Source organism: Dama dama, chromosome 8 (genome assembly GCF_033118175.1).
Source record: "Dama dama isolate Ldn47 chromosome 8, ASM3311817v1, whole genome shotgun sequence".
NCBI classification, from domain to species: Eukaryota; Metazoa; Chordata; class Mammalia; order Artiodactyla; family Cervidae; genus Dama; species Dama dama.
In genome coordinates this window covers 9043027-9058677 of record NC_083688.1, presented here as the reverse complement: position 1 = coordinate 9058677, position 15651 = coordinate 9043027, and the positions used below count along the sequence as shown (strand labels likewise).

Here is a 15651-nt window from a genome sequence, read left to right as displayed (position 1 = left end):
CTTTCAATTTTTTAATCTTGATTTTTTTTTTTTTGGTACATGGTTTTTATTTTATTTTATTTTTATTAGTTGGAGGCTAATTACTTCACAACATTTCAGTGGGTTTTGTCATACATTGATATGAATCAGCCATAGAGTTACACGTATTCCCCATCCCGATCCCCCCTCCCACCTCCCTCTCCACCCGATTCCTCTGGGTCTTCCCAGTGCACCAGGCCCGAGCACTTGGCTCATGCATCCCACCTGGGCTGGTGATCTGTTTCACCATAGATAATATACATGCTGTTCTTTCGAAACATCCCACCCTCACCTTCTCCCACAGAGTTCAAAAGTCTGTTCTGTACTTCTGTATCTCTTTTTCTGTTTTGCATATAGGGTTATCGTTACCATCTTTCTAAATTCCATATATATGCGTTAGTATGCTGTAATGTTCTTTATCTTTCTGGCTTACTTCACTCTGTATAATGGGCTCCAGTTTCATCCATCTCATTAGAACTGATTCAAATGAATTCTTTTTAACGGCTGAGTAATATTCCATGGTGTATATATACCACAGCTTCCTTATCCATTCATCTGCTGATGGGCATCTAGGTTGCTTCCATGTCCTGGCTATTATAAACAGTGCTAATCTTGATTTTTAAAATAAATTTATTTATTGGTTGCACTGGGTGTTCACTGCATGCACTTTCTCTAGTTGCTGAGAGTGGGGTCTAATACAGAGTTGCGGTGCGCGGGCTTCTCACAGCAGTGGCTTCTCTTGTGGAGCACAGGTTCTAGACATGGGCTCAGTAGTTTGGTGCAAAGGTTTAGTGGCTCCACGGCAGGTGGGATCTTCCTGGACCAGGGATCGAACCTGTGTCTCCTGCATTGTCAGGAGGATTCCTATCCATGGTATCACCAGGAAAGTCCTGCAGCTTCTATTTTTTTTTTTTTTTAATATTTATTCATTTATTTGGCTGCACCAGGTCTTAGTTGCAGCATGTGGGATCTAATTCCCTGACCAGGGATCGAACCTGGGCCCCCTGCATTGGGAGCTCAGAGTCTTAACCACTGGGCCAGCAGGGAAGTCCCTGCAGCTTCTATTTTTAAGGTAGTTTTATGAGTTTATAAAAGGTCTTTGAACTTATTTGTGGCAAAAATGTCAAAAGTAATAGTAGCTCATTAAGTGGAAGGAAAGTGAAAGCGTTAGTCACTCAATCCTGCCGATTCTGTGATGCCATGGACTATAGTCCACCAGGCTCCTCTGTCTGTGGAAAGAATACTGGCAAGTCTCCAGGCAAGAATAATGAAGTGGGTTGCCATGTCTTTCTCCAGGGGATCTTCCCAAACCAGGAATCGAACATGGGTCTCCTGCATTGTAAGCAGATTCTTCACTGGCTGAGCCACCAGAGAAGCCCAAATGGAAGGAGGTTGTGTCCTTTCCCCAGCAAGTTCCCATCCCATTGCCCAGAATGGGCCACTGTTAAGTTTTCTGGGTGTTCTTCCCTTCTCTCTATAGTATATGCAGACACTCAACATGCTATTCTGCAAATATGCTTTTCTGCATTTTTATGAGATGGTCAATACCAAATGAAATCATACATGTAAAGTGCTGAGAATAATGCCCAGCACAGTTATTTTTTTTGGCCACGCTTTTAGGTCTTGCAGGATCTCAGTTCTTAGATCAGGTATTGAACCCGAGACACGACAGTGAAAGCCTAGAATCCTAACCACTAGGCCACCAGGCAATTCCAGGAAATTTTTGTTAGTACACCTCTAACAGCTTTTTCAATCAGTAGATGCAGATCTTTTATTGAAAGGAGGGAAGTTCCTATAGGAACTTCATCTTGGGGAAAGGGATGAAATATGCCTTCCCCCAAGGTAGGTGTGGTTGATCTAAGAGAAATCAAGTAAAAAAGGCCTGCCCCTATTTGGAAGGGGTGCTAAAGGTACCCAACCCCTCCTCTGCTAAGGTGACATCCAATTACCTGAGGCAGGGACAGGGCCAAGACCAGAGCCAGGGAGGCCCTCCCACACCTGGTCCAGGCCTGAGACTTGTCCACACTGCCAGGCAAGGCCTCTCCTGCCTCCCTGGCTTGCACTTCCCGGTGGGAGGGGGAGGAGCTGCTCAGGCCTGATGCTGATCTCTCCTGACAGCTGCTCCTAAGGCTGGCAGGGCAGGCCGGCGGGGGAAGGGACAGATTTAAAGGTCTAGCTGCCCCGCCCCCTGCCAGACCTGGGAAGGCAGACGCTGGTGAGCATCCTCTGAGGGCAAGGCTCTCTCATGTATGAAAGTCAGGAACCTCTATGCCCTGATTTCCACCTCTTGGTATCATGAATGAACGCCACTGGTCCTCATTCCGGTTTTCACCCCACAGGACATCTGGGAGACGAACGGCACCCACCATGCGATTTCGACGCCTGACCCCTGGCTACTTCCGAGTGCTACAGGTAAGCACCCCAACTGATGGCTTCCAGCACCGACCCCGTCCGCCCCTTACCATGGCCGGGATGATACCCAGTTACCAGGCTGTCACGTTCCCGGCCGCCTGAGCAACCAGGGCCCAGATGGGCAGTGAAGCGAGAGGGATTGGGGTGGAATCTCCCTGGGGCAGCGATGACATCCATATTTCCTTCCCCCAGCTGTAGCTTCTGAGCCCCTTTCCACCCCACCCGCCTTCCCAGTAGTCTCGACTGACCCCTCAGGCGGACCCTCTGTGCATCTCCAGATGCAGATAGCCGGGGAGCTGAAGGCAGAGCCCCGGAGTCCGCTGGTGGGGATTGTGGCTGCAGTGCTGGCTGTCCTCGGGCTGGGCGGCTCCTGCTACGCTGTCTGGAAGATGGTGGGGCAGCGGCGGCCGCCACAGGCTCCATGACGAAGCAGGCAGCCTCTCACCTCGGCCCCTGGATTCACAGGGGCTACAATCTCAGGAGCCTCCTTCTTTCTTTTCCTGGGGGTCACTCCCTGCCCTCATTGTAAGCAAGAGTATAAACCTGATCCTACCCATCACCCCACACACACCTGGGCTCCAATGGGGGTCTTCAGCACAGATGCCAGGACCCCTGAGGGATGGCAAGGATGCAGGCTCTAAGGCTGAATCGAGCAGGGAGTAAACACTCTGGGTCCTGTACACAGGAGTAGTAGAGAAATCTTTACAGGGCTTGAATTTGGAGGAGTGGCCCAGAGGTTAATGAGTCAGAGGCAAGCCCTATTTATACATTTCCTTTATTGGAAGGGAGGGTATCTGGAAGCGGCCATCCACTCCCCAAACCAAAAGAGATTGGCACAGTCTCTCCCAGCCTGGCTCCTGTACCACTGTCCATGGGCAGCTCCTCTGCCTCGCATCCTCAGGCCAAGTCATGTAGACGTGTCCATCTCAGGGACCTCAGTGGATACTTCTGTGGGCACTGCCAGCCGCTGGGGAGGAATATAGGAACCCATGCCCGCTGCCCTCTCCGCTTCTTCCTGACTGTAGGGCTCCACACTCAGCTGCTTCAGCCTGAGAGAAAAGAATAGGAATTGAAAGCTGACCGGACGGCAAGCTCTGTCAGCGCGGCAACCCACCCATCAATCCTCCCCTTGCTCCTTCATACCTCTTCTTGTGATCTTTGGATCGCAAGTGGGTCTTCAGGTTGGCAGAATCGATGAAGTACCTCCTGTGGGGATGAGGTGGGTAGGGAGGAGAGTTAGAAGGTGATGCCTCTCAGGTACACCTATTTCCCTGACCCTAGCTCATTGCTGACGTTAGGCTCCGGGCTTGAAGGCATGGGAGGCCGGCAGACCCACCCAGGTCCCAAGAGAGGAAACACTGCACACCCCGGGCCCGGACCTCACACCCCCGGCCCGTACCGCGGACCCTTCTCCTCCTCAGGCCTGGGCCTGGCGGGAACTCACGCGCAGGCCAGACAGCGATGCAGGCCGCCCCCTGGCAGGTCGGGATCGGGTTCAGCGCCTAGGTCTGGCCGGGGCCGTGCGGCGACCTGGGGCCGCAACTCGCGGTGAATCTCATCCAGGTCCGGCCGCCGCCGCTTCGCCTTCATCTGACGGGCCAAGGAGTGCGCTCGGTGCGCGCCCGTACGGCGGGAGCGACCCATGGTGGGTGACACCGGGATCAGAGGTCCCAGAACCGAGGTGGGCGGACACGTGGGGGCGCTTCCGGACGGCTAGATGACGTCATATGACGCTCTCGGACGGGTCGGGCTCCATCGGACCGCCTATGATGACGTCACTCGCGCGAGCGGTGCTTCGAGCGCCCCCAGGCGGTCGTCGACGTCAGTGACTGAGCTCGGGATCCGGCCTCACCGAGCGTCCTCTTCCGTCACTGGAGGGGGCTCGGTCATGTGAGCCCTGTGGGCATTTCGGCCGGTCCGCTGTCCAAGCCCATCCAGCCTGGCCCAACCGATTTCAGCGCCGTCTTCTGGCCTTGTCACACCTTCCTGGTTCCCCCATCTTAGATCCCGCGGTTGAGGGGAGGGGGGAACTAATGTTGCATCTCTGGGAGGCACTGAAAAATGTCTGTGATGTTAATAAATGAATAAGTGAATAAGAGTGAAGACGTTTGGGATCCCGGCTCCCACAGGGCTTGCCGAGATACCTCTGGTCCTTGAGAAAGCCCTCGCCATTGGAAACCCTTCCCCAGTTATTCCTCCCAGAGATCACAGTGCTCAGGCATCCTGTCAGAGACTCAAGGGGGTCAGCTCCTCTCTTGAGAAGAGGAGACCTCCCTTCTTTGAGGAGACCTCACAGAAGGACCTCCCATCTTTGACCCCTTGCTCTGAGCCCTGGACTCGCAGGCATGGGTTGGCATCAAAGGGCGAGAGCAGCCTAGATGGTGTGTGCTCAGGCTGGGGAGAGGGCCAGAGAGCCTTTCCCCATGCATCAGAGCCAGGTGCGTTTTTCCTTCCAGGTTGACCACAGGATCTCAGCAATAATTCAGGGGCTCCAGTTCTTTGGAACCTGTTGCCAGGAAACAGGGAGACCAGCACGTGCATCCCTGGGGAGAGGAATCGGTTTCCAGCCCAAAGCGGTGAAATGTAAGCCCAGGTCACCCACGGGGAGCCTTGGGGCCTTCCCACTCCAGACCATAGAGGCTGAGTGCAGATATAGGGCAGGGCCCTGTTGGCCGCACAGCTGGTAGGGCTACAGCTGCAGAGGCACCACTGTGGGTCCTGAGCCCAAAGACTTTGTGAATAGAATTCATGAATGGAAAAGAATTTTTCTGGAGCCTTTGCAGATAATCAAATTCAAGAACTCCTAGGCCCAGGAAGGAGGCTTCTGTGAAGAAAGATGTCTTCATTATGTTTTCATTATTCTTGCAAATATGGGTCAAGATAGGGGCTGAAGTGGCAGAAGGTGGGTCTCACCACAGACTCTTTTGGATCGGGTTCACCTGCTGGGCACTGTGCCATCTGGGGAGCCTGGTGCATCTTTAATGAGGTCACCTGATGCTTGGGACAGGCTCTCAGACTCACCAGCTTCCTGGAGCCAGACCCACTGGGTGCCCCCTGAACCACCAGCTTCCCGTGCCTGGGTGCCAGGCTTGTTTCCCATGCAGCCATGAGCCAGGCCTTCTGGAAAACCTACAAGTCCAAAGTGCTGCAGACCCTGAGTGGGGAATCTGAGGAGGACCTGGCAGAGGAGGTGGGTGCCATCCTGCTTGCTGGATGGGGCATGCGTAGGGGGCAGCAGAAGTGAAAGGTATGAAGAAGGAGAGGGGACTGGTTCTGAGGAGGGAAGGGGAGAGAGAGACACTGACTTGTGTGGAAGCAACTGGCAATTCAGGGGTGACCAATGGCATGGTGAAGTGTCAGAAAGTCAGGACATTCCAGAAAACCAAAGAAGAAGCCTTGGGGGGGGGGGGGCACCTGAGGAGTGGTCAATGTCTCCAAAGATCTCAAGGGCTGCCACATGGAAGGGATCCTTTTAGACCCACGGGCAGCGCCCATGCAGATACACTCAGTTTGACACACGTTTCTAACGGGCAGAGCTGAGCAGAAGTGGGATGATTTGCTTCGAGAGGAAGGGAGCCCCTGGGACGGGTGGCGGGGGAAGCAGCGTTTGTTACACTGAGGGTCCCTGTAGCAGCATCAGGTCAGAGCCATTACTCGGATCATGTTTGTTCTGACATTAAAGAAAAGGTTTTTGAAAAGGGTCTTACTCTGGAAAGTAAAAGTGAAAGTCACTCAGTTGTGTCCGACTCTTTGTGACTCTATGAACTGTAGCCTGCCAGGCTCCTCTGTCCATGGAATTCTGCAGGCCAGAATACTGGAGTGGGTAGCTGTTCCCTTCTCCAGGGGATCTTCCAAACCCAGGGATTGAACCCAGGTCTCCTGCAACGCAGGTGGATTCTTTACCATCTGAGCCACCAGGCATGGCAATTACACAAATAGACATGGCAGAGGCAGGAACTAGTTCTAAGGTGTGTGTATGTCAGTGTGAATAAATGTAAGTCTACACAGGTTGGTGTCCAGGGCTGACCCTGTAGAAGTGTCTGTGGGTCAGTATAGGGGTTGGTGTCTGTGTGGAATCCGCAGTTAAGGTGTGTGTGTGTGCAGGTGTGAACAGGTTATAGTCATTTTCAGGTGTATACATTTGGGGCAGAAGACTATGGAAGCATTCGCAGGTATTGTTTTTGTATGGTATTCGTGTTTGGGTGTGTGTGTACATCTGTGTCTTAGTGTCTGTGGATGGGTGGAGAAGTTTTGTGTGCTGAGTGGGCCTCCGTGGACCTGTCTGCAGTCATGGAAGAGCACAGGTGTGAACTGTATGAGCATCCTTGGGTAAGTGCCTCACAGCACATGTATCTATGTGTAGGTGAAGAGCTGTAGCCATATGGAGGCACACTCATGTACAGGTGTGTGTCTACATTGGCGTGCAAGCCTTTGTCCATGTGTTTTGCAGTGTGTATGAATGTGTGTGGGTGGGCAGGTGTGTGAGCTCACAGGTCTACTCTACAGGTAATGTGTATGACAGGTAGCTTTGCATAGAGGTACAAATACCTGTGTGCAGTTTGGGAGGGTGTCAGGGGGCTAGGTGTGTCTTGTTCCATGGGGTTTGGAGTACCTGGTCTGTGTGCATCAGGTTGGCAGGAGGGAAGGGAGGTCGTATTCCTCTGGAGCCTCTCTCATACTGGGTGGGGGTCTTGTGTCCCAGAAGGAGAACCCAGTGTTAGTGGAGTCTGAGATGGCAGAACCCACTGAAGAGGCCTTCAGCCCCATGTCACAGCTGGCCCGCCGGGTGAGTTCTCCTTTTCTCTGCCCCAACCCTGGGGAGCTGGGCAGATGCCTCTGTGGAGTCCTGGGAGGTGTGCTGGGGCCCTCCTTGACTCTCAGCCCCTCTCTCCCAGGTTCAAGGGGTTGGGGTGAAAGGTTGGCTGACAATGTCGTCTCTGTTTAACAAAGAAGATGAGGACAAGCTGCTGCCACCGGAGCCCTGTGCTGACCAGTGCGTGTGTGTTTCAGGGGAGGCTGTCTGCAACAGACCTGGGGACCCTCTTCTCCCATGTCCGTCCTTTCTGCTTTGTCTTTCTGACCATGGAGGACTCGGGAGGGCCAGCCCCTGGCTGTTCCTGTTTCTCTCTCTCTCAGCAGGAAAGAGGCCAATCTGGGAGATTAGATTAGATCTCGAGAGGAATTTACCAGCTGTTGGGATTGAGATGCTACAAGGTATTACAGTGTCTCTCCCCATCCATGTGGGAGGGATCACCTCCCTAGAATAAGGAAATCCAAGAGAGAAGTTTTAGGTGTTTGGAACAGGGAGTGGTTCAGATCAGTGGTTCTTAAGTATTGGTCTAAACCCTCACCCTCCCTTGAGACAGACACAGATTCCAGACCTTCCTTCAAAGATTCTGATTCAGTGGGTGTCGGCTGAGGCCCGGGATCTATACTTTTAGCGAGCTTCCTGAGGACTTGAGGGTAATAGTTTAGGAACCACTGTCTTAGCAGGTCCTTCATGCTGGGGGCCACAGGGTCAGATCCAGGGTCTTCCCCCTAGCTCTGTTCTGGGACACACTCCATTTCTGCCCTTTCCTCCAGCCCAGTCACACTTACCTTTTGACACCTCCCCCCCATTCATTTCTTCCTTAGGATTCCCCCCGACCCGCCCATCTCTCTTGCCCCTGGGTTCCTTTTCTCTCTCCTGCCCTTCGACTCTCCCTACCTCAAGCTTCATCACCGCTCCCCTTCCCGACATCTCTTTGCTACCTCTCGAGTCTCCTTCTCCCCTTAGTCTTTGATCTAGGCCTTTCTCCTTCCTCGGGGTCGCTGCACCCGTTCTCTCCCCAGCGCCCCCCATTTTTCTGGACCCTCTTTCCCTCTATCCGGGAAACCAGACCCCTGTTCCCGCCTTGCCTCTTTCCCCCGGGCTCTGCGGGTTTTCCCGGAAGACCGCCTCCAGAATCTGACCGCGCACCGCCCCCACACCTCCCCACCCCCAGATCTAACCTTTCCCTTTGGGTCCCACCACCACCTCCCATCCTTCCGCCCGCTCCTCTCTCAGGGCTCCTCTCTCCACCTTCCCACAGCCTCCATCTCCCCTCCTCTGACCTCCTCCCTCTCCCCGAGTACCTACCCTGAGCCCCTGAGCCCAGCTCTTTCCCCACGGATCTTGATCCCGGCCCCTTTTTCCCAGTGAAAGTGAAAGTCGCTCAGTCGTGTCCGACTCTTTGCGACCCCATGGACTATACAGTCCATGGAATTCTCCAGGCCAGAATACTGGAGTGGGTAGCCTTTCCCTTCTCCAGGGGAATCTTCCCAACCCAGGTATCGAACCCAGGTCTCCCGCATTGCGGGCGGATTCTTTACCAGTTGAGCCGCCAGGGAAGCCCTGACCCGCTCACCTAATGCCCTGACCCCTGTCCCGGTGCCTCAGAGTACTCCTCCCGCCTCCAGGCCCAGACTTCCTCCCAGTCTCCCGGGTCCCCGCCCCCCCTACCCATCCCCCCCAGCCGTCGACCTCGCCCGGGCCCCACTGACCCCACGACAGGTCCCCTGACCCCGCCTCCTGTCCTTTGTCCTTTCCGGGGTCTCCCGGCCAGCCCCTGACCCCGCCTCTCTTCCGCAGCCCGCTGGCGGCGCAGCCCGCCCCGCAGGCGGCGGCCGAGGCGCGCGGGCCCGGCTTCTGGGACGCGTTAGCCAGCAGGTGGCAGCAGCAGCAGGCGGCCGCCGCATCCATGCTGCGCGGAGCGGAGCCCACCCCGGAACCGGACGCCGAAGCCGGGGACGAGACCCCCGAGCCGCGCGAAGCCGATCCCGTGGCCGGTTTCAAGTGGGGGTTCCTCACCCACAAACTGGCCGAGATGAGGGTGAAAGCGGCGCCCAAGGGCGACTAGCCGGCCGGTTGGCCGGCCGAACTGGGCGCCCGCTCCTCCCCCCTTCCGCGATAAAAACCTGGCCTGACACCTCCGGTGACCGCGTGCTTTTGTCAGTACGGAGAAGGCTGCTTTGGGGTGGGCAACCTCAGGCCCGGGTCCAACTGGAGTGGTTGTCGCCTTCTGCCCCCCAAACCTACAGGGAGAAAAATGACCAGAGACATCCCTGGTATCAGGACAGATTGTATTCAATCTGGGCTACCATCTTACCAGTATGGACCAGTCCTGCCGCCCTCTCCAGCCACTTTTAATTCGACAAACTTTCCTTGTGGCCTTGTCCCTGTACTAGGGGAAGGTCAGGGACTAACGAGAGAACCCAGACTACCAGCGGGTCCCACACAAGGTGATAAGTTGAGGCCCAAAAATAAGGCTGTAGTTGGGCGCTCAGAGGAGATGAGGCCAGCTGGGAAATTCAGGAGTTCTGAGAGAGAGCGAGAGAATGCATATATGGAATCTCAGATGAGTGGAAAGAAAGGGGAAGGTAACCTAGCTAAAAGGAAGAGAAATGAATAAAGACTTGGAGGTGTGAACATGTGAGGAAAACAGGTGACCTTGTTTTAAGGGGAAAAAAGGCAGTGATAGGTGAGACTGTGGGCTGGCAAAATCCTGGTTTGAAAAGTCCCTTATTATCCTGATTCTGGATCCACCGCATTTCAGCCCTTCAAATACCTAGTAACCAAAATGGGCAGCAAAGCTCCAGGAATGGGGCCTTCAGGGACTAGTGAACCCCAGATTTCTGGGAGAAGACCCCTCCTCCAAACTCCCCAAGGGCGCTATTCCCCGAAATAGTTTGGACCCCACACCTGTTGGGGGGGGGGGCGGTCAGTGGCAGAGATGATCATAATAGTGCTAGTGTTAGTATTATACTAAGCACTTCCTCCACTTTGCCAAGCGCTTTGTGACCATTTCAAAAATACTTTGATCAACCGAGGGGGTGTCGCTGCGGTTCCCAGAGGCGGAGTGCCGCCCCAGGGTCACACAGTCAGTCTGGAAGCCACACTCCAAAACCCTCGCGCATCTGCTCTGTAATCCAACTTTCCGAGTCCGTTAAAGAACGTTTTGACTTTATTCAGCAGGTTCTCTGATCTCCCACCCCAGTCTTCACTCGCCTCCCGGCCTCCACAAGGGCCGCGAGACCGGCTCCCTCCCGTCCTCAGTGCGCGCTGGGAAGAGCCTTCGGGACCGTTTGGTCACAAGCTCCGAAGGTTCACGAGTGGACGCCGCGATCCAGAGGGAAGGGCTTGCCCCAAAGCACTCGACGCGTGAGGCAGGGAGTCCCTGCCCTTGCCTGGGTCCAGCCCCGCGCCCGCTCCTTGCCCTTCCCCGGACCCCCAACTCGAGAAGAGCCGGCCCCCGAGCGGCGGCGGTCACACCTCGGACTCGCGCGGTGGCCCGCGGGCGCGCTGGCAGCCGTACAGCCACTGGATGACGCGCGCGTTGCGCTCCACCACCGACACCTGGGGGCGCCCGTCCCGCTCCGAGCCCGCCGCCTCCGAGCCGCCGCCCTCAGCACCGTCCCGGCGATCTGCGCCGCCCTCGCTGGACGTCCAGTCGCTGGCGTCCCCGGAGCCCGGCGGCGGCGACTTTCCGGGCTGGGGGCTGGCGTCTGCGCCCCAACTCTGCGGAGAGAAGCGCTCGGCCCCCAGCACCTCCACGAGCGCGCGCTCCAAGCCGCAGTAGTTGAAGAAGCGCTCCTTCTCCGACAGCGGCAGCGAGCACGTGGGGCACAATGCCCGCTTTCCCGCCGCTTCCGGAGCATCTTGGGGCGCGGCCCAACCCGCGGGAGCGGCGGGTCGCTCCGATGAGCCTGCGCTGCTAGAGGCGACGTCTCGGGGGCTGCCCAGGAAGAGGCGCCGCACCAGCCCCTGGCCCTTGGCGTTCTCTTTGTTCACCGAAGCCTTGCAGTCCCGCTTCTGGCGGTAGAATATGAGGGAATCAGGCCTTGGCAGTCGCCTGCCACTGCCCCGGCGGGCGGGCCTGGGCGTCCTGGGCGATGGAGGTGGCCCCAGCTCGTTGCAAGGGTGCGGGGTGAGCGGCCCGGGACCCCCACGCAGAGCCGGCTCCTGGCGTCGCGCGATCACCTGGTGCGTCTTGACATACTTGGCTTTGTCGGCCTCCAGCCTCTCAACGGCGCTGGGCGTCCGTCCCCGGGACGGGGTGGAGGGAGACGCCAGGAGCATTTTAGCAGAACTGGGCAGGACAGTGCTCCATAAGCCACTGGAGGCAGGCAGGTAGTGAAGGAGCTGAGAGCAATTGGCTGGGGCTCCCTGGGACCTGCTGGGGAAAGAGGAATGGTCAGGGGGAGAGTAAGAGATGACCCTGCCCCTCTCCTGAAGGCATTCCTGGGAATAAGGTCAGCCAGCCACCCCTCCCCCATGCAAGTCAGCCAGGTGCCATGCCCAGGGGGCAGAGGCTCAGGTATCCCTTCCCCATCCCTCAAAGACAATGGGCAGGGGCTTTCTGACCATCCAGAGACATAGGCCCTTTTGAGCGTGCCCCATTCTGGCCACAGGGCCATGCCAAGCAGGCATCAGCAAGCCAGACCCTTGGAAAAGGAAATGGGGCTGTTCCCCGGCCTGGTTCCCGAAAGTAGCCTCAACCGGAAAAAATACCTCTTCCCAACCTAGCAACTTTGAGTCCAAGACAAGGAGGCTTCCCAGCCACCCGCTGGTTCCAGCAGGACCCACCCATCCCGCCCCCAAGCAGAGAGGTCAGGGACATAACCACAGGGTAGGAGCCTCCGGTAATTGCAGCCAACTGCCCTGCCCAGGCCCGGCAGAGCCATCAGGGAAAGAGAGAGAGATGGTCACCCACGTCACTTCAGCCAGCTATCTGCCACTCAGTCTGTGCCCCTTTGAAGGGAATTCCAAAATGCCCAACTTGTAAACATCACCTTGTTTGCCCCTTGCACTTCCATTTCATAGATGAGAAAACTGGCGCAGAGAGGAGAGGCTAGTTCAGGTCTTACTGAGAGTTTGGGCCCAGGACTGGAACACAGGTCTCTTACTGTGTACTTTGAATCTCACTTGCCTATCAGAACTTTCCTCTATCTTTTGCTTTTATTCTTGCTGCTTTAACACCAAGTGATTTCTGCAAGAGATGGGCCCCTTACCTCACTAAAAACTTCCTTCCACTGATTATTCCCAGGAACTTGTACTCCCAGAAACCTGCCCTCTGGGTCCCTCACCCTGAGACCCCCATGACCCCTCTCCTCCACCTCCCTTTTCTGCTGGGGAAGGGGGCCCGGAGGGGTTGTAAATCAAGAGCTGACAGTTCCCTTGGCAGTAATAGAATGGGCCACCCACACAGCCCAGCACACTCCACCCCACTTCTGTTTCCCTACTCCTCCCATCCTCCATTCAGCTGAGAGGGACACAGCAGTTCTAGGGGCTGAGGAGACAACGAAGGAACACAACTTGCCAGGGATGGGGAGAGGGGACCCCTGGTGAGGGGTCTTGGAGTAGAAACTCTACCAATCCCACTCACCCCAGGGCAGCCTGCATGAGTATAAACACACACACACTTACATACACCCACTTAGTGTCCAGTAAGTCAGCCCATAGGTAGCTGGTGACTGGGAACCCAGGCAGCAAGGAGAGCCTGGCAGTGCCCTCCTTCCTGCCTCCCAAAGACTCAACTTGGCAACAGGTCTGATTCCAAGGTCCCAGGAGGGCTCTGTGCTTGTCTGACCTCATGGGTATCCTCCTGTCCCCTCCTCTTCCCAGCCCTGAGCAGGAGGCTATAAAAAGTTCCTAAACACAGAGACCAAAATAGTTTGCTGTCCACTGCCTCTTCCTGGCTTTCTGGGCTCCTTGGTGCCCGACCGCAGACGTTCCCTCCCTAGAAGCCTGGCAGACATCCTTGTACCCTCTGTCCCTCTGCCCACCTTCTCCCAGCACTGGGGTTGGTGGGCCGATGATCTCTGCCCAGCTTTCGGCTCCGGACACAGATGTGGGCTGGCAGACAGTACTCCTTGGCTTGGTGCCAGCCTCCATGCCCTTGGGTACCTCGGTGCCCTCCCACCCCAGCCCCGGGCTCAGGATGCACTCACCTCTGCATGGGGAGGCTGAATGCCAGGGTCTCCGGGCAGGTCCAGACTGAAGGCAGGAGGGACAGCAGGGACTGGAAGTAACTTTGGTGGCAGCCAAACCTCACTCTCCACAGGAAAAGCCAAGAGAGCCTCCACCCCCCAGATTAACCCTTGCCTTCCTGACCTGGAGCCTGGCCTCTGTTAACTCCTTCCTGGTCACAGTCTCAGAGCAGGAGAGGACCCTTGGACCATGTCCAGCTCCTTTATTTAGCCAGTGGTCACACAGGCCCTGGCAGCTTAAGTGGTTTGCATAGAGGCACAGTGAGCTTGGGGCACAGCCAGCACCCCAAACAAGGTCTCTGGTTCCCAAGCTTCCTCTAGAGGCCTGGGGTGGGGACAAGCTATTCACGTGGGGTCAGTCCGCTCTGCTGGGCCTTGGCGGATCCTCTTCGTTCAGATGGGAAGGCAGGGCAGGGTTCTAGTACACCATGCTTTTCCCCTCTGGAGCAGGTTTAGACCTGCCCTGGTCTGCATGTGTGGAAGGTGTCAAGCTTGCTCTCCCTAGGGGTGAGGCCAGGAATCTGCAACCTAAAAGTGGGGACAGAGGTGCTGCAGATACACAGGGTGAGCCCTTCCCAACAAGTCTTGGCAGGAGGCTCACAAGGGATCCCACTGGAGGGGCCTCTGCCCAAGGTCCTCTGATGGCAAATGTAATTAGCTGGGAAGAGGGTAATGAAGGGATGGGTCCAAGCCTGGGGAAAGGACCTCCTTCCTTCTTTGCCCCCATCGGGGACTACTAGAGCTGGCATAGTTTCTTATTTGACACCTCACTTCTCAAGGGGGAGTCCTGTCCCCACAATGCTGGTTCCAGGAGCGTATCTCGTTCTCTCTCCCCACGGGGCAAACTCTGCAGCACCCAGAGCCCCAAGACTAATGCCCCTGCCAAGGGGTCCCTGCACCTCTCTCCACTTTTCACAAATCTCTTTCCCTCCCTTCTAGCACTTTTTTTTTTTTTTTTTTCACATGAAGCTTTACTGTGACTTAAAGGGTACAGAGCCCTGTCAGGACCTTCTAGCACTTTTTAATGTTTGCAAAGCACATTCATGCCTTTGCTCTCTGATCTCCTTTGTCCCCCACAAAGACCCTAAACAGCAGACCCAGCAGTGGTGACCACCCCACTTGATAGGCAAGGAAACAAGATTGGGGGTACCTAATTCCAACCCCAAATCCACTCTTTCCAATGCACCCTCAGCCTGGCAAGTAAGGTAGTAAGTCTGAAAACTACAAGGCCCATCTCCTGGCAATGGATTTTATTACCTAGTTAAAGGGAGTATTTTTTTTTTTTTTTTTTTGGTCCATCCATATTGTGTTGTTACACTGCTCTACAAAATGCTCTCATGTACATGATCGGAATTCATCCCCAGGACTACGTTTCAGAAGTAGGTTTATTATTTTCTCCATTGGACTGCTGAAGAGAACGAGACTCAGATAGGTGAAATGATTTATCAAGTGGAATACTAGTTAACGTGTATTGAAACTGATATATGCCAGGCACTGTTCTAAGTACTTCACACAATGATTAACACATTTAATCCTCAAAACCACCCAATGAAATAGGGACTTTCATTCTCCTGGTTTTATGGATGAAGGTTGGGGTGCAGGCCAGTAGCCCTGAGATCTGGTCCTGAAGGGGTTAAGCATGAGGCCAGGCAGAGCCCAGCTGGGATGCTGTCAATGGCAGGAAACCTGGCCTGTGAAGGAGGGGGAGGATGGGGCTGTTGTGTCTGAATCTTATACAACCCCCATCCTTTTGGTCTTAAAGGAGCATCCGGGTTGGGAAGAAGGGCAGGCAGGGGCCTCCTCAGCTCTGGACAGACACCAGGTTACAGAAAGAGGGGCATTCAGAGTCAATGCAGGTCACTGCCCTGGAGTGGCCCCCAGTCTGACAAGGGTGAGTGGAAGTGAGCCCACCTCACTTCAGGAGTGGTCAAGAGCTGGGGAGACACAATCCCAGCCCTGGGAGCCCCCAGTCAGAGAAGGGAGACACAGCCCTGCCCCCATAGGTCTGGATGGGGCTTGGTCAAAGAGCCTGCTCTCAGGAGTCTGAGAGGTGACTGTAGTCTATCCCAGGAGGTCAGGATCCTGGAGAGCAGAGTCATGATGTCAAGATCAGATAGGCTCGGTTTTGTGGGTGAGAGAGCCCTTGAAAGAGTCAGCCCTCAAAGCCCCCTCCTCAAAGAGGGGGAGGTGGTGGACATCACGAGGGGGGTCTCC

General features: G+C 55.5%; 4 protein-coding genes across 6 annotated transcripts; 2 read left to right on the top strand and 2 right to left on the bottom strand.

Moving 5' to 3' along the window:
• Nucleotides 1-2385: 2385 nt before the first annotated feature.
• On the top strand, nt 2386-2855 carry ZNF593OS (ZNF593 opposite strand). The gene is made up of 2 exons (XM_061147847.1): nt 2386-2430; nt 2709-2855. The coding sequence occupies exons 1-2, from the start codon at nt 2386-2388 to the stop codon at nt 2853-2855; spliced, it is 192 nt and encodes a 63-aa protein (XP_061003830.1).
• A 332-nt stretch (nt 2856-3187) lies between these two features.
• ZNF593 (zinc finger protein 593) lies at nt 3188-4182 on the bottom strand. Its single transcript, XM_061147846.1, has 3 exons — nt 3875-4182; nt 3574-3636; nt 3188-3479 (listed from the first exon to the last, which is right to left on the bottom strand). The coding sequence occupies exons 1-3, from the start codon at nt 4072-4074 to the stop codon at nt 3338-3340; spliced, it is 405 nt and encodes a 134-aa protein (XP_061003829.1). The 5' UTR covers nt 4075-4182; the 3' UTR covers nt 3188-3337.
• Nucleotides 4183-5536: 1354 nt separating this feature from the next.
• Nucleotides 5537-9308, top strand: C8H1orf232 (chromosome 8 C1orf232 homolog). The gene is made up of 4 exons (XM_061147845.1): nt 5537-5620; nt 7133-7216; nt 7326-7423; nt 9041-9308. Exons 1-4 carry the CDS (start codon nt 5537-5539, stop codon nt 9306-9308), a joined length of 534 nt encoding a protein of 177 aa, XP_061003828.1.
• A 972-nt stretch (nt 9309-10280) lies between these two features.
• On the bottom strand, nt 10281-13540 carry FAM110D (family with sequence similarity 110 member D). 3 transcript variants are annotated; one of them, XM_061147842.1, is made up of 2 exons: nt 11813-11886; nt 10281-11624 (listed from the first exon to the last, which is right to left on the bottom strand). In XM_061147842.1, the coding sequence occupies exons 1-2, from the start codon at nt 11863-11865 to the stop codon at nt 10715-10717; spliced, it is 963 nt and encodes a 320-aa protein (XP_061003825.1). In that variant the 5' UTR covers nt 11866-11886; the 3' UTR covers nt 10281-10714. The 3 variants fall into 3 exon arrangements, with proteins under 3 accessions (XP_061003825.1, XP_061003826.1, XP_061003827.1); XM_061147843.1 differs by lacking the exon at nt 11813-11886 and adding an exon at nt 13399-13520 and having other exon boundaries at nt 10282-11624; XM_061147844.1 differs by lacking the exon at nt 11813-11886 and adding an exon at nt 13399-13540 and having other exon boundaries at nt 10283-11621.
• Between the last annotated feature and the right edge of the window lie 2111 nt (nt 13541-15651).